The 18,677-nt window shown below is 39.2% G+C and overlaps 1 protein-coding gene across 1 annotated transcript in view; it reads left to right on the forward strand.

The window, feature by feature from the left end:
• Positions 1-18,677, forward strand: part of LOC106793622 — a 96,097-nt gene that overhangs the window by 32,835 nt on the left and 44,585 nt on the right. Inside the window, exons 5-6 of the mRNA XM_014760718.1 lie at positions 4,488-4,625; positions 15,592-15,701. Of these exons, the coding sequence (XP_014616204.1) occupies positions 4,488-4,625; positions 15,592-15,701 (248 nt within the window). The remainder of the gene's footprint in view (positions 1-4,487; positions 4,626-15,591; positions 15,702-18,677) is intronic.

The following is an 18,677-nucleotide window of genomic DNA, read 5'->3' on the forward strand; positions in this document are numbered from 1 at the left end:
TAATTTTTGGACGAGAGAAATACTAAATAAAAAATTACTAATAATGATCCTAGTTAATCGTTGGCATCGTTTTGAAAATGTAAGAAACAATGGCATTAATTAACTATTCATTACGCGTTCTGCCATGGATATAATACTGGCTGGACGCATCGACGGACGCACAAAAGCAATGCGCGAAAAGCCCTTTGATATCTTCGCGAGGACAATTCGATGTATTTTGGAGAATGTTCGCGCACAGTCGCTTCCCTTTTGTTGTGTGCGAGGAATCGGTCGGATTAGCGAGCTATAATTTGTCATGGTATTACCAAAATGGATTAGCGTTAATAGCGCCAAGCTTGAATATTGCTTCAAGCGTAGCGATCGGAACAATGTGATAGCGAATCGTTAAAATGACGAGAGAATATTGAGTATCGTGATTGTAACGATGTTCGAACTATTACACGTGTCTCATTGGCGCATTTTGCGTATTAAAAACTCGATTCAATTCGAATTAATCGAAGATTCTTCCAAATGTCCTTGTAAGCGGTGCAACACCAATGTTAGCAAAACATACGAAGATGCGTACCAAACTCGCATCAGCCAAATTATTTTTCAGTGTTCGCGTGCAGGATAGGATTTTAATTTGCGATAGAAACTGACTTCGGTCAAAGGGATGCCTCGTCTGCTTTCTCCTTTTCCACCATCACATCCAGGAACTGCTCGATTTAATTAATGTTCGCTTCATAGGCAGTCTAAACCCCTCGCTGAGCATCGTTCGGTGTAGCCTTGTCTATAATTAAGGGAGACTTTTTCGCCTCTATACGAATGAAATTACGTTCATCCGTAAATTGCGTTTTCTTTCGCGAAATCATAATGACCCTATTTTTCGCGGAAGGAAAAAGTATTATTTAATTTCAACTTCAAGAACAGGAAATTAAAACAATGGATAAAAGGCTTCCTTGTTTTTTTCAAGTTATACTTTTTTTTTCTATTCTTTACTTGGCATAGAAACATTTAGTTTACTCGCTAAAGCATGGAAAAACGTTGAAAATATTTTTTAAGACAATAGGTATTTTCTCGACCTCGCCCCGTTAAAAGATTTCCCTCTTATTAATCTCGAAAGTATATCGACACTTGTGCTCTTTTGTACTATTGAATTTCTCTATTTTTCACATTGTTTGCTGTTGAGCGAAAAATCGGTAGTGGTGTAGTTCCTAACAAATTTCCACCTCTTACCGTCATGGTGTCGCCTCCTTCGCTATTTCGCATTCACGCTTCTCTTCATCCTATTCGATGTATATCTACATTATATACATTTTATTGTCAAGACTTAAGAAAATTTTACATAATTTTTTATTTATATTTCTTAATATTAGCTATTTTTTGTTTGATCGTTGATCAATCAACAAAATGTTGTACATCTTTGCGCTTACCTATATAGAAAAGATAAGAGAAGAAGGATAAACAATTGTTATACGTCTTGACTCGTCTCGAGTGGTTCTTAATGCAGATTCAACTGAAGATACTACCACTTAGTGATCTTTTCAACGTAGATCATCTCCTCGAGCTGCGGTACAAAGAGAATTTTTAATGAAAGTTCTTTACATTCTCGAAAGGAATCCCTTTTGCAAACCACTTAGTACACCTTAACGCGTGTACTGATTCACGTAAAGATATGTAAGGTCTTTAAGTAGGCTTCTTCTAATCATTCCGTATTATGATAAATACGAACGAAGTACGATTCTTGTTCGTTGATCGCAAATTGGCTTCGCTATTGAAACAATACCGGCGAACAGAACGAACGGAAAGAAAAAATGATAAAAAACGAAACGTTTGATAAACTTGAAGGAACTTCTTAATGAGAATAGTTATCGCGTTTAGAGACATATTACAAGATAGTTTTCATTTAATCGGAGCAACGAGTATAGACAGAGACTAACGAACATCCTTCGTAAACGGAGCACGGCATGGGCGAACGATTTGTGCGCTGTTCCGCGCTTAAAATGATGTCGTCGTGATGATGCGAAAACGTTGTTAATCGACAATCACGAGAACGATTGTTTGCCATCCTAAATAACGGCTTTAATTGCGACACATTAACTATAATAACACGATTATCGCGCTCTTATCGCGCTCTTATCGCGCTCGCCACCGTTGATTACTACTCGTCCCTATCATCCGTTACATATTGATCGATATAATTCGATGATGTTTTTTGAAAAAAAAAAAAAAAAAGAAAAAAACAAAACATGGTTGCGTCAGAATTGCTGATCCCAAATCTTCTTTTTTACTCGGAATCGCAGCGTCAACGATGACAGCAGCAGCAGCAACAACATTTCTAGAGGATATTTTCACAAGGCCGACACGAAATCGACCAGATAGTCGAGAAAGGTCGCTTTCTCGAAGTCGACTTCGCCTGAGACAAGAACAAGAATAAGACGAGGACTAGGCAAAGGAGTTGAAGTTCTCAAGACACTACGGTGTACGGTCGAGATAATGACTGGAGCTTATGCTATACAAAGGGAAAATACCAACCGTGGCTCGGACTTTGAACGCGACATTTGTGCGCTATGGTTGGAAGTTTCGTAATACCACTACGCCGGCTGCTGTGATACGAAAGATAGTACGGGCAGATCTAGAACGTGGATTGTTCTCCTTAACCGAATTTGCATATCGCCAATCTTACCAAAAATTCCTTTTTTTTTTTTTTACCTATTCTTTGCTATACATCTTTGTCTTCCTTTTTTTTTTACATAAGAGTAGAGCGTTCTCTGCAGCAGCAACCAAGAACATTCGATTCGATTACTTTAACTCGTTTTCAGCTCGTCTCTCTTTATCCCTATCGGCCGAATACTCGAAATAAACGACGTTTAATGGCATTCTCGTGGATATGCCTCTTCCTTCGTTTAAAGCCGCTAACACTCGCGTAACGTTAATTTATCAAAGGGAGAAAGAAAAAAGCGATTATTAAATGGAAGACCCTCAATGGGAAGGGTGGTATAGGGCTTCGTTAGAATAACACGTATTGCGGTGCTAGCGGCATCCAGTTTTGGATGAGATGAGACTAGAGTAAACGATATTTACGAGGTTGGGAGATCGATAGCAATTTAGCCACCCTTCGCCATTCTGTAGGAGCACCGCCGCCAGAGCATCCCCGTAGAACCGAACGCTACGGGTGGTAACCCGCCTCCTCCTTTCTTCTCTACGAGCAATCCCCCAACCTAACCATCTACCGTCTCTTTGCATCTCTGCAACATGGCCTAGTCGGAACTCATCCATATACATCGGGAAAATTAATATCTGCCTTCGTTGGCTTCGTTCGCGCACCGAATAAACTCGCTCCTGAGTTTTCTCCTCTTCCTCTCCCTCTCCCTCTCCCTCTTCTTTTCCTGCTTCACTCTCTTTTTCTCCCTTTCCACGATAACGATCGAATCTCTCGTCTTATTTTTCTACTTTTCCAATCTCCTCGTTTTCTCTTCTTCTACGACTCACCTTTCGGAGTAACTTCCGAGATTTACGTTTTTCTCTGCTCCTTCGTCTCTTTGAACGAAAATTAATTAGAAAAGTTTAGCAATAACATCATTACCGTATATACGAATAACGTGTTTCTCGTTCGACGTTAATTCGAGAATGTGTTCGTTGGTCGTCCCACCCATTCATTCATCTCCCTTTTATCTCCTCTTATTATTCGACAACGTTGTAACGAAAGGTAATGCCCGGCATATATCTGTACCGCTTATATTTACATATTTAACTAACCCAAGTAGGGAGATGCTACTGCGTAAGCATTAACGCAAACACAAACGCATCATTTCGAATGTATTCATTCCGACCGAAGCACATACTCTCGCACACTACGCAGCATACTATAAATGCTAACCTGTATACCTGAATGCATAAGGTATCGCGTGCGGGCTCGAAACGTCGATAGTCGTAAGCTAAAATTTATATATTATGTATGCTTCGTAAATTATTGTTCATGTCGCAGGTGCGTATATACGCGCTCTAAATGTGACTAAATGGAAACAATGTACCGCGACTACTCAAAGAAAAATAAAAAAAATAAATGAAAAGCATTCTCTACTTACGCATTCAAATATTTATTCTTTTTTTATTTATAATCGCGATGTAGGGAAACAAACATAAGTACATCCAAATGAAGTTAAACGCATCGTCCCACAAAGATCTTACTCCGTGAAACATGGGGATAAACAGAGCGAATGTACTATTTTTCGTTCGGTGTTAAAAACAAATAGTACAAATTAGAGACGTTAATAACGCAACGTGTCCACATTAGGGGCGATGCCAATTATTTAGATGGCACGCGTTCACTCGCGACGCGCGAAGAATCTTGTTCGTTTGTCATCACGTTGTTTTCCAAGCTCGGGGTCGCTCTATGTTTGGCATCGAAAACTATTTCTTTCACGATGTTCTCTAGAGAATAAAACGCTTTGCTATATCTTATGAAAAATTGTTGGCCCTATTAAACTGAATGTTTGATTTTTCAGGAAATGGCAGCTTGGAGCTGTTCGATAACGAGAGTGGGCCGGATCTCACGTTATCGCCGCAAACCTTTACATCAACGGCGGAAGCTTTCATCAACGATAATAGCGATAGCCTCGGTGTTCCGGGAGACAACGATACGGGTAAGTTATTCGGGATCAAGATCGAGATCGATAATAGAAAATTTGCGTCGAGTTAAAGCGTCATCTCGAGTCTCGTGCATTAATGCGTCGTAATACATTTGATTATTGAATGATAATCGATTAGAAAACAAAACAGTGGGTCATTCCATTGTTATATTATTGCGAAGACAGGAGAATACATAGAGAAAAGAGGTAAACAGGATCGCGATAGCTCTGATGAAACCGGGGACAATACATTAACGTGATTGTTGCATTCTCTCAACTCAGTAACATTGAGTTGATGGTTGCCGCGTTCGGAACACGCTCGAGACAAGGTATAACTAGTTCGAACAAGTCGGAAAGACCATTTCCGCGTGTAGTACCGCGCGCGCGACATATAAAGCCTATTGTTTCCGGCACGTAGAAAGGACCGGGGTGGTTGTACGCGAGTTCCACGGAATCGTTCATTGTTTACTCGGCGGGCACGCATTGCTCTGGTAATTAAGATGCCTACTGCTATCTTTAAATACCACTTTCCGACACTCCAAATTTTCGCCTAAAGCAAAGTCTTAAGAGCAGTCCAACGACAACTCGCTTTTTTCACAAATCCTATAATATTATGGAATCAAAGAAGCATCGTTTAAACGGCTTTGCGTGTATTCGATGGGTGGTATATCAAAGTGTGCCGTGAAAAGGCCTACGCAGTTTACATTTATACTTTATGGGATTGATTTGACATAGAGCACTTGTTCTCACGAGAGGTCCCAGTCGAGCTATGAAACAAATGAACAATCGTTTTTGCGAGTAAACAAATTTAATTTTTCTGTCGCTTGTGTTAACAGCTTTCGAAAAAAAATGAAGCATGATATTACATTCCACGGAAGATAAAAGTATTTCAAACGCGAACGATATATTGAAACAAGTCTTCGATAGCGGTGAGTTTAAAGTTTTGGTCGATCAATCGAATTGAAGCAACTCAGACAATGTATTTGACTTGGGTCTCTCTCTCTCTCTCTCTCTTTCATTTGACAACACGAAACGCAACGTTAGCTATGACACTAGGCGCGTTAATGTTGCGCCTTCGGTTTGCGAATAATATCCATCCGTTTCTCCTTTCATCGGAACTAGTCTCAGGGAGAAGCTTGCAAAAGAACGATACGTAGGTGAAAAACTCGAGAGCGAAATCGAACACGGTTTTGCTTTTTTTTTTCTTTTCTGATCTTCTTCAGTATTCTTCTTTTTTAAGAATCCTCCGTCGAAAAGAAATCACTTTGCTCTAGAGAGTTTTCTCCGAAAGAGCCAGCTGTGAGCTTTCATACACGTCGGGATTACGTTGAAGTTTATGGATCCCTTATCCAATCTCTCAAACTACCATCAGATTCCGGAATTATAGCGGACATCGTCTAGCCTAACGGATAGTCCACTTCCATCTTGCCTAGAGATCGCTCGTAAAAGGTCTCATTCGATGAAACACGCCTGGTGGAAGTCTTACTTTGACTTAGATTCCAAGTTTCACGATGTTGACTTTTTCTTCTTTCATTCATTCATCGGATTTTGAAAACGCGATAAAGCGTGAAACGCGAAAACTTTGAACATTCTTAACTTAAAAGATAAGAAAGATGAAAAGAGAGATAGGGATGGAAATGTGTCCCATAGCATACATACTGTTAGTATGCATATTTATGTATGTAAGAAGAAACGAACAGGTACAAAGGATCGATGAAAGAAGCTCGTTGCTTCTAATGCTGGTTATTCGGCTTCAACAATAATCCAGTAATACAATTTTATCGTAGTAAAATATACCATGTATAGACATTGACGATTACTCCCTCTCTCTCTTTCTCTTTTCCCCTTTCTCGAGCGTAGCAGAGAATATAAGCGTAGGAAGTATGCTTTCTTTTCTTACCTCCCGAAGGTAAATGTAAGACGATTTTCGTCGATTAGATGATGCAAAGGGAGTAAAGAAGAATAGAAGGAACGTTGGTTGGAAGCAAAAACGTCCAGATGGCAATTTGGTGGATGATACTACGAAGACGAGCTTGAAGAAGGGTACGAACGATCATAACGCGGCTAAGTGCCTGTTTGCCGATATTTCTTTGCAACCTAATGCTACGATAAGGATAATATTTTCTACTAAAGTCTACTACGGTACATTCGAAAACGATTGCCTCTACTTTCAATGCTAAACTCAAAAGGAAGAGAATTAGAACGTGCATTACTGTAAAATGCGATACGATAAGAACGATCGAGCATATAAACAAATTTCAATCAAACATTTAAACATTCATCTCACTCTATAATATAAATGAAATGTTGTTGGAACCATTTAAAGACATTTTTAAGGCTACGGATATGTATATCGTTAACGAGTTATATTTCGAAGTTAAACATGGAGAGCATATAGAATAAAGGTAGTTTGTGTCAGAAATGATCGTGCCGATGAGCAAGTTAGAAATGGAACACTTAATTGCATCGCGTTCGGTCGCACAATTTTCCCTATGATTGATGCGCGTCGTTCTGCTATATACTAAAGTGCATTTGTAGAGGATTGTGCATACAGAGTACGATACATCGTCCCTTTATTGGTATGGGCCGCAAACGAGAAGTAAATTGATCGAGACGGAAGCATCGAAGTACGCGCAGTTGAAATTTGACCACGAACCGTCTCCTCTTCCGGCTTTCTCTATGCTAACCGTAGTTTCTATTATGCACCGTGCTATGTTCTCGGGTAATATGTGTAACGCTGCCACTTCCATAATCCGCACGTTCGAAAAGGACACGCGTTACGTGCCTCAAATTTATCCGCAATATGACGAATGAATACGAGACTTATTTAACAACTCTATGAATTTTTATGAACATTGCTGTTTTTCTTTCTTTCTCTCCGTCTCTTTAGTTTCGTAGTTTTGTAGTTTTTCATCGATCCCTTTACGATTCAATGCGAGATATTTTGATTCGAGACGGTGTAAAGCTATTTGGAAAACTTGATGAGTTTTTTTAAGGAGCTTTGCCAACACACCGCGCATTATTATAATTTCTATTACCAACGACTATGCAAATAGAGCGCATTGCAATAGATGGAAGAGTGAAAAGGAAGAAAGTGAAGGAAAACAGCAATTTACTTCGCTACCTCAAAATATCTCTGATAGCCTACCACCGTCCTCCTTGTATCGATACGCGAAAAATTCTTCCCCTAAAATACATATGTGGTATATTGAAAGAGATAAAAAGAAACGGTTGGTTGATTCCTCACGTGTTTCCAAGCTCATAGCGATCGTGATAATACTATTAGGTTTGATGATCATGATGTGGTAGGGGGCGCGAAGTAATTATTCGGATCAACGCGGCGTGCTTTGTCATTGTTATTAGAGACCGAAATTAATGGTGAAATAATCGGCCGGACGTTAATGTCATATACCTCGTGTGTCAGAGTCAGGAAGTAGATTATTAGATCGTCATCTAGATTTCATCGTGGTCATTCTTTTAGACAGAGATCTCGCTTTGCAGAAAGTAATGATTATGCATTTAATTTTTTCGGTCGCAACATTTTTCAACTCCAAAATGTATGCCTTGTATCTGAAAATATACGCGACGCAATCCGAATATATAGACTTTTTCATCATAGCCTTTCAATGTTGTCATATTTTTCGGATATACACGAGCTACGCGATTTATGGAATTCGCTTGTACATGCCAGCCAACGTTTCAATCGAAAACGCTGGAATTTTATCTCCCTGCATTAGCTGTTTGGAACATCGCGCGTTCCGTCCGTTATTTCATAAGTAATGTTTCCTTGAAAAATGCTGAAAATCGCGTATGCTTTTTCGTGATAAAGTTCTCTTGTGTATAGATATAGTACATTTATATATTTGAGACGAATAAAAAGAACGGAAGAAGGAAAGAAAAGAAGAAGGGAAGGAGGGAAGAAAGAAAAATAAAATGTATTCTAACCCAGAAACATTCGTTCAGTAATGAAAAAGACATTCGATCGTAATCAAGACATATCTAACATTCGTCATACTAGTTTCGCCAGTTTCAAAAACGCATCACGTGAATATATTTGCATAGGAATGAACTGACGTCATTTGCATTCGCGTTTCGCGCCACCAATCGTCGTTGAACGAGAACGAGGAATTCAGCGAAGAAAAGAAAACGAGGGAAGGCGTATAAGGGAAGGAGATACTTCCTCTATTCCAATAACCAAGATTCGCGTATAAATATGTATTTCTCGGGGAGATATTTAATTATTCCGCGTGAACGTACACTCACTTTTTCCGCTTCCTCTTTTACCTTTTCATTTCTTTCGCTCGAACTCGTTTCGCTCCCGTTTCTTCTTTTTTCTTCGTTTTTTTGCCTGCGCTCGTTCTATCTCTCTCTTTTTCTCTCTTCTTTTTCTATTACTTTCCGTTCTTCTGTTATGCTTTATTCCACTACTAGCGTTCCTCATAGCGAGTTAATGAAAATGTCACAAAGATATGCACGGACACCACTGCAAGGGAATACACCGCGCGACAGCTGTAATCAATTATCTACAATTTACGAGGCTCAATTTACTTGGTTCGCACAATGCCCTGCGGGTACGGAAACTATGAGCGCGATGTAAGGTCGTAAAGTAACTGAATCGCTTTTATCCGGTACGTCTCCCTTTCTCTTCGTTCTCGATCTCACTCGGTTCACCCTTTTTATCGGTCTTTGGCTACGACGACATCGACTTCCTATAATTTTCGTAACACTTCACTGAACTTTTTCGCGGTTGGAAAAACTGGCGAAGAAAAAGCCTAACACGCTCGACAACGAAACATCGCTCGCACTTTCTGTCTCGCTTTTGAAATTGTTGCAAACTTCCGGAAGTTTTATCCTTTGACTGTTGGTCGAAGCGAAGGACGATGCTGCGTGCTGCGATACGCGCCGAATATGTGAATACGTGCCGAATTGTTTTATTGCGTATCCGAGCAATAACCGAACCGAGAGGAAAAAGCATTTGGACGCGTAGCTTGTTGTCAAAGTGGAAACACCGAGATGGTAAGGGGGGTCAGTGGAACAATGAAAACGGCGGTAACAAGAAGAAGGCAGCAGACGCTCGGGACTGAGAGCAGTCCATTGTTGTACCGGTCGGTTTCTCGATAGCGCGCTCAGTGTTCTTTCTCAGAGTATATACGACACTTCGAGGCCGATGGCACTTCTACGAACGGCTGACCCGACAATAGAACACTCCACTCGAGGGGAACCGTTCCTATGCTAACAGCCTTTCACGCCAAGTGCAGAGGTGCCTCCAACGGGGAACTCTATCTATGACCACTTTTCCCTATATCTCTATATACTCTCCCCGATCTTTCCACCTTGGAATAGGATACAAGCACGAAAAACTATTCGAATAAATAAATACCTTCCATCTCCTCTTTTTATTCTAATAACATTTGCATACACTTTTCTTATCGAGGAGTCTTCGATGATAAATCAGACATTAGTTTACAATCTTCTAGAGGATTCAAGTAAGGAGGGATAAGTTTCTCGCAAGTTTCGAGGATAGAAATGCCGAAGGAACACCCTGCAAAGTCCTGAACACGGCAGTGAAGTAGAGCGTGGTAATAAAGTGGAGTAGTTGCGCCAACTACTAGTTTCTACGCAACAGTACAGTCCTTCCCATTACGAGAGATGACTCTACTCTCTTTTCTTTTAATCTCTTATTTATTTATTTCCATGAAAATCTCTTGTTCGTTTATATCATATTTGTAATGCATAGAAAATCGATAGTATTTCCCGTAACACCCGTTCATTTGAAAAGCTAATCGTTCCATGAAAGACCATCGGGTTCATGCGCAATCACGTCGATTATGTTTGGTTGGACAAGAATTTATCGGCTGGCGCTCTCGTCTTGTCTTTTTTCCTCTTTCTATCTTTCTCCTACTCGGTTCTCTTGTTCTCTCTATAACTACGAACTGTACCGTAGGTAGAGGTTGTGAGAGCTAATCTCTCTGCAAAAGGGCCATCGAGAGTATCGATCGCTTATTCTCTTTGACATACCCCCGCCCCTCCCCTTGCTGTGCTATCTCTTGGAAGCACACACACGCCCACGATAAGAACCAAAGCTTACCCATACCAAGGGTATCATCGCTTATTCGCATGTGCGCACGCATACACGTTCAGCTCCGATTACGAATTTTGATCGTCGATTTTGCCGCTTGGAGAAATCATTCGATCGTTTGGACAATTACATTGGCAACGACAATACTTTCAATGATCTTTGACAATGAACTCCGATTCTCCAACCAGAGAATATCCTTACCAAAGTTATTCCGATAACTTGCAAGCGGGAACTTCTTAATTGAACCATTATGCGTTATAGCGGCAGCCTTTATTGCCTGATGAGACCGAAGAGGAAAAAGGAAGGTGCGAGAGCAACGAGCTAGTCTGCCGCTAGAAAATAAGGAGTGTAACCTGGATCCGCCTTCATCTCGTTCGACCCTACTCCTGGAACATGTAAATTCGCGATAATAGCGGAGATGCTTCAGCCCCTATCCTACCTTAATTCGCCCTTTATGAGTTAATAACTTGGGTTATCGAGGAATTCGCCTCCGTGGTGTTACCCTCGATACACGCGCACACGCACGCGCACACGCCCACACCTATAACCATTCTTACACGCATCTTTTTTTTATGCGCGACTTCTCATACGAATCTTTCCAAACTCCTTGCTGCATGTACGAAAATAAAAGTTGTATCGTTTATTGGTTCTTATATTTCTTTATATTTCTTGGTCTTTTTGCTTTCCAAGAAATTATTCTTTATCATCGAACAACTTCCTCGCTTATTAGGAATGCAGGTGCCCGCCCACTCACACCCATACCGTTGCGAAGCTTCTCGAGGGAACATATCATTAGACTCTATTGTCATCTTTATCCGTCACGTTTTATTGATATATGTGTCAATAGTTTTTATATAATATTTATATGACGTAGAATTATGTTGTAAAAGAATTTACGAGATAAATAATATATACCTCCGTATTCGTATCACGTAGAGAATTTTCTGTTCACAGTGATAAGAAGTTTTTCAAATATTTTACAAGAACGTTCCGTCGAATATCTATATTCCCTTGACGTACATATCGGGCAAGTTTTTGAAAATTCAGAGACGTAAATACATACATATGTAGTTTCTATTTTATGCGATATTAACCATTGTTTAAATAAGTAATTCAGGCTAGGTAAGAATATATTTATTTTTAAGGCCGGATAAATAATATTTATATATATAGAAAAATGAAAGACGTTAATATATGTAAGATCGTTACGTTTGTTTCACAGAACCAAACAACTTCTGTTTGCAATTTTTTTGACAAAAATGGATTGCATAAGTATTTACGTGTGTATGCAAATATATTGGTAAGAGCAGCCCTTACACGTTGACAGCTTAAATCGTTACACGCATCTCGCGCTTTCGTCTACGTAGGTACTTACATCCGTATATCATAGGAACATTTGTTGCTTTTTGGTAGCGCAAACCGGCTGTATTTCAAGCGTTCACGGTACTAACGATTTCTCTGCACTGTATAATATGCCCCGAAGAGATTCGATAAAAAGTAAAACTATCTCAGTTTGGCCTGGCCTCGATCGTCATCCGGTCCCCCGGGTTTTACCCCAGGTTCTACCCCAGGTTTTACCAACCCGATACCCGAACTTTCGGCTCCATTACCAGTTATCAATGGAATCTTACTAACTCGGATGCTTTTTTTTATCATTCTCTATCAACAACCACGATAGACGAACATAGAGCTTTCTTTAACGATATCTCGAAATAACTCCTACGTTGTTCAACTTTTTCTTTCTTTTTTTTTATACAACTTATTTCCTGAAAATATACTTTTTTCGAGATAACATTTATAATATTCTTATTGCGGGATTTGGGTGTTTTATTTTCAAATGAATCTGCGATATCCAATGGAAGAAAAGATGAAAGGATTGTATTGATGTTTAATCATCTTTTACTATATTCATTACTTTTTCCATTTCAATATCTTTTTGGTATTATTTGGTAATTTTGGTATTACATAGATCTTACGCTAGTCAAAATTATATTGAAAAGTCTTTAGAAAGAAAATAATATTATAAAAGTTGTTTATTGGCTTGAAATATTTAGTTTCTCTATTCGCAATTCTGAGAACACATCAACCATCGTTCTCCCATCGTCTAACTACTTCGAACTCGGATGCAAACTCGAAAGGGGAAACAATTTGTCGTCTCCGTATTGTATCATGTGCGGAGAGAATTCTGTTGAGGTCTCGTTGACAATGTTGCGAGACGAAACTATCGACAACTATCACGTTCGAAAGTTTTTTTTCTCCTATGCTCTAAATGCATTTACAGGGCGTTTCCTATTCAGGAGTTAGAAAAAAGGAGATATTCGAATCACTCTGTCAAAGTTCGTTGTTGAGTAAGGTATGGTAAGTGCCGATAAAGGAAAAAAAAACTTTTCGAACTAACCGTTGAGTGGGGATACAGAAATGTTACACTTACATGTGGAATACAATGTACTATTTAGGATAGCACATAGATGTCGCTAGGAGGATGTTCTGGATATTTTATTTCTTTTTTAATCTAACAATAAACGTAAAACTACTTTTTTTTTAACGAGAAAACGCATACAGCAATCAAACCGCATGACGTGACGAATAGATCAGCTAAGGATTATCTTCATCGACTTAGAAAAACATACGTTGATGGTGGAAATATAGATGTTTCTATCGCTCATTCGCACGTAACATAAGCCTCTTTATTTTTGGAGAAGAAAAGAAATGTATAAATCATTCGTATGCATCACTTTTTCTACACAGATACATACTGTTTTATGATTAAAAATTATGAAAAAAAGATTATCTCTTGTGGAAAAGAAATATTTTTCCCCCGGAATATATACTTGAATGGAAGGACTGCGAGTTTTACATCTCTTTTCTCTCCCCCTATATTTTCCTCCTCCCTTGTTTGCGTATCATTTTCATTACTTGGTCGTTCAGATTAAACTGCAAGGCCCTTTTATGGTCTCTTCTACAAAGTAAAGACCACATTCACACATAAAGCTCCTCCAGTAACTCCGCTTCTACCACTGCCTGGGGAGAAAATAAGAGGGAGAAAGATAGAAGAGAGAAAACGGAAGCTTTGAATTTTTAACTTGTGCTCGGTATACCGTGACGGGAAACTCGATTTAGCCAGAACAGTGGTAGAGTTCTTAGCGGTCGAGCTCGCAAACTGGTAGGAAAGTACCAAAAATAAAATGATTCATGATCACCTGCAAATGGACTAAAGTAAAAGGAAGAGGAAGAGGAAGAGGAAGAAAGAAAAGAAGAAAATAAAGAGAGGAAAGAGCATGCTCGGTTTAAAGTTCGTTGAAAAAATAGCTAGGGAAGCGGAAAATTGGAGGGAACATTTAATCGGTCTCCGTTCATTCGGCGAGAATCGCGGATAACGTTTGGTCGCGTGTTCTTTCGTTAACGCCCTAGCATTCGCGTTTGCGTTGAAAAAAAAACATCGCCTTGATACAGCGATTATTAGAATTCTTCCCGTTGTTGCCATGAAACGAAATTGCGAGTCTCCCGTGTAATCCCATAAAAAGTTGTTAATATTGCAAGAGCGAGGAAAATGACCGTACCGCAAAATACAATTATTCATTAGCGAGTTCCATTTTCCGTCTCTCCTCTCTGTTCAGTGGGCAACAACGAGAACGCTTTTCAAATAAAGCGTTCGGCGCTTCGCAAATGCATTTTAAAGCAGCACGCACAATAGCTAGGTACCTATATAATTAATGAAATTTGCTGATTCTTTCGTCGGGGAATAGTCGGCTCGATATATAGGTATATATATAATAGTTTTACTCGTGTAAAAACGAGAGTGAACGAACCTTTTGCGTCGTGATCGATTTTGGCTTCTAGGTCGGCGGCCGCATTGGCATAGCCAATGCACAAGACAATTGTCCGTCAGTGATCAGATTTAACGATAAAACCAGCTAATTAGATTCATCCTCTAATTTCCGTTACCAATCAAGGTATTATCAGAGGCTGCCAATTATCGATTGAAATGACCTATTCTCTACGAATATCTCCACCTGTGTTTCAAGCCTTATCGCTACGTAACTTTATTTTTCTAAACGTCATTTTCTTTTCGTATCGTCGGCTAAAACCAACTCATTCATACACACAAATCTGCTTTTTATGTATATAAATCGATCTTTTAACAAATTCTTCCTATACCTACACTCGTATTTGAAAATATTAACGAGCTTTCGTGGTCATTATTTTCGTACGCTATTCATTTTTGTCGTTCAACAAACAATCCATTCCAACAACGTTTACTCTCTCTTCATCTCGAGAGTAACGCACCAAGTACGAGGACGTTTTTTCAAGTGGAAACGATCTTGACGGAAATACAATTTCCGGGCCTGCTGCTCTCCTATACTTATACGGGTATATTGGTTGATCGAAATAAACAAAATGTAGAATTTGAAAGATATTATGTGTCGCGACTAGCGATCATATACATTATTTTCTATTTATCGCGGCTTCGAACGTAAACATATTTAATGCAAGTATTGCTTCCAAAGTTTTCCTGGTAGATTAAGAAGAGGAGAGAGGCGAGGCGAGGCGAGTCGAGAGTTTTCCGATCAATGCGATGACAGGGCAATCGGTCATTAAGTAGATCCCTGAGAAAAGCGCAAAAAAGCTTGTCGCGACGATTAATCTTCCATAAGTCGAAGGCTCGAAAGAAGATCAGCCGCTTCGTTTCGCGTGACGCAAAGAAAACGACGGATAGCGCAGCGAGCTTGAGATCTATCACCGAATAGTGGAGAGAGAGAGAGAGAACAAGTCGATTTTCTTGTCGAAGAAGACGGGTTTTTCGAGACATAAAAATGAAGCGATGCGAGAACCGTCCGATTTATCTCACGCGATTCGACGCTTTCAGGATCATTTGTCTCAGGAACTTTTCCGTAATTTTAGGTAGCAGCGAGGAGTCGAAAGCGGGCACTGGGGATCTCGGAAAACGAGGAGTAAAGAGACCACGGTCAAAAGCTTCCTCGCCGGTCAGACAAGGACCACAACAATGTCAGGTAAGAATCATTTCCATCTTTTCATACAAATGATATAGACAAACATTATTGCTTATGATCTAGGTATATACTCTTTCCCTAAATAGGAATGAGCGACAGGACGATTGAATATTCAAAATAATTCAGTCAATATCCATTGCCACGCATTACACGTTGCTGCAAATGCACGCTAACTCTTTTCTTTCTCTTTCTATCTTCAGTTAAGCAGTCAAACGAATCGAAATAGTAACATTGAGCGCTAACGACGTTGACCTATTTTCGATTCACGTCGGCGCATTCGTTTTCAAAAAGCTATGCGTTTGGTATGGTGCATGGAGCCTTGGTGCGGCTCGAGGAAATGTCGTGCACGCTCCTTTTCTTCTTGCCAATACAATATTTCTCGATGAACATGTAATTGATACCTACGTACTAAACGAGAGATAAAGAGAGGAAACGACGACTATCTCAACTAAAAAAATGATAATTCGAAATAAACGAATAAACGAAATTCTCTGACAGTAACTTTCTCGAGGACGTTAAGTTAATTCTACCAACGTCATGCGCAGACGGGTCAAAAGTTCAAGGCGAAGATGAATCGTAAAATCGATTCGGACGAAAATTTCTTCCAAAAGCCAAAACTTCTTACGATTTGTTACCTTATTTCTGGACAAGTTCTCTCTCCCTCTCTTTCTCTCTCCCTCCCTTATCTATATTCCTTCCTCTTTTTCTCTTACTTTCACTCTTACTTTTTTACTTTATTTCCAGCGATATGGCTTAACACAGCACGACGTATAATCTACTTTGAGGTAGACAACGCTTTACGTAGACGTCGTTGGCATATCTTCGTCTACGTATTATTATGCGTTTATCGTATATATATATACAACTCTTTCCAAGGTACTAGCCATTAGGCAAAGGGCAGCACGAGCCTTTCCTAGCGAATTTGTAAGGGTTGGAAAAGCTGTTGAATATTCAGTTGAATCAACTCTCTAGCTTGGGGACCAAACACGACAGCTCGTAATCTAACATAACACACCGATGCAATACCATCTACCTCCTTTGGGACAGTTGTCATTCGTATGTATTTAAGTTCTAGTGTTACCAACTAAACCCCTCCATTTCTTTATTTATCTTTGACAACTTCTTTCTTTTGTTAGACGTCTTATTATCTTCTTTTTTTATCTACTTGTATCTTTGCTCGGCCAATTTTTTTCATTACTTATAACTGCATGAATTTTTCATATTCTCTCTCTCTCTCCCCCTCTCTCTCTCTCTCTCTTTTTCTCTCTCCGATGATTCTCGCTAATGTAACGCATAGTACTTAATTATTTTCTTTGATCATATTTATTTTATTAGGTAAGTTTTTTTCCATTTAATATCTAAGAAACTAGAACGAAATTTGGAATGATAATGATTTATTCATTTGCAAATATTTTATTATACCTATTCATTTGATCTTTATGACAATCATATTTAAATGTCATGCAAAAAATTATCATCAAACAAATATTTTGAATAATTCAAATATTAGAATAGAAAAATCTACAAATCGAAGGAATTCTTTTTGAAAATCAAATCAATGGTATGCATTTTAATGCAGTTGATAGATAAAGCGTCGATAGAAGGATTTTTTTCTTTTACTCTTGACTCACTTTTAACGAAGTATCAATATTATCACCGTTGAATTGCGTATTCAGAGCCGGTGTTGCTTGGTATACTTTGGCAAGATCTCGTAGTATGACCAAAGCTCGAAGTAGACGTTGGACTCTAGAGGATAGAAAGGAAGAGAAAAGACACGAAGAGGGGCGTAGAAAGGCCAGGAGTAATGATGTTTGTTTAGCTCTCGAGGAAGCCCCGTCTGAGGGTGAAAGATCTGGGTTTTGGCACGGAGATGATGGTCGAGGGACAGCAGAATGGGGGAACTGCCTGAATCTGTATCCTCTCTCTCTCTCTCTCTCTCTCTCTCTCTCTCTCTCTCTCTCTCTCTCTCTCTCTCTCATGCGCGCTTATCTCGTAAATTGAAACTCCCGTGTGGCGGTACTCATGCATCTGGAGCTTCTTAGGAGTTAAGTAAATTAGATTGTCTGTTTAGAAATTGGAGGAACAACTTCCTCTCAACATTTTTCAAGTGGATATAGTGGATATAAGATAGAAACAAAATTTCGATTTTTAAACTTGTTTTGAATTGTTATATAATTATGATATTCTTTCATCTCGAAAATATACACACGTCATGCCATACGTAAAAGTATAATAAAAGTATACAAGTCAAAATGACAGGAATACGTTTTTGTATGGAATTTATTAAGAGTTTCTACCGTACCGTGGTTGCATCTGGTCATGCGTTTTCAAACAACCACTTTCGTCTACTTAAGGTTTATGTTAGTCTGGAGTTTTATTACGTCGTTGACACTTTTCTATAGGGTGTGTACTCGAAGCATAAAAATTTCTATAGGTGAGTAACCAGAGAACACGAACCGCCCTTACCACTTACAAATGAGGGTCGATGTTCAGCTTCTTACTAATATCGCGATTGTTAATTCGTCGGTCTTGCTTAATCTTTTCCAATGTTTCATTGACTTTTTCTACGATTGGTTGACCAGAGTGAGGTGCATCTTCGTTCGTCTTAACGAACGTCAAAACTTTCAAGTTTGTTTTTTTTTGCATCCATTTATTATTGATGGTTTTTGAGATTCGGGGTTTTGTTCATTCGCGTACCTAGATTCATAGGAGCTTTTGTACATATAAGCGATGTACAGCTTTGTAGATTGAAACGAAGCAACAGCAACGAGAATTCGTTCGTTCACGTTAAGTCCTTGGCTTCCTGAAATAGTTTCTGAAATACTGCGCGTCGTGGCACGTGTAATAAACCCAATTTCACATATTTGACGGACATACCGTTTCTAGCATCGCCAATAATACCTTTAATACAAATAGAATGAAATCCACCAAACAATTATACATCGAGAGGAGGGTAAAATTCAATGGTAAAATTCT

This window comes from Polistes canadensis, unplaced genomic scaffold (genome assembly GCF_001313835.1).
Source record: "Polistes canadensis isolate GaletaPanama2010 unplaced genomic scaffold, ASM131383v1 scaffold_1, whole genome shotgun sequence".
NCBI lineage: Eukaryota > Metazoa > Arthropoda > Insecta > Hymenoptera > Vespidae > Polistes > Polistes canadensis.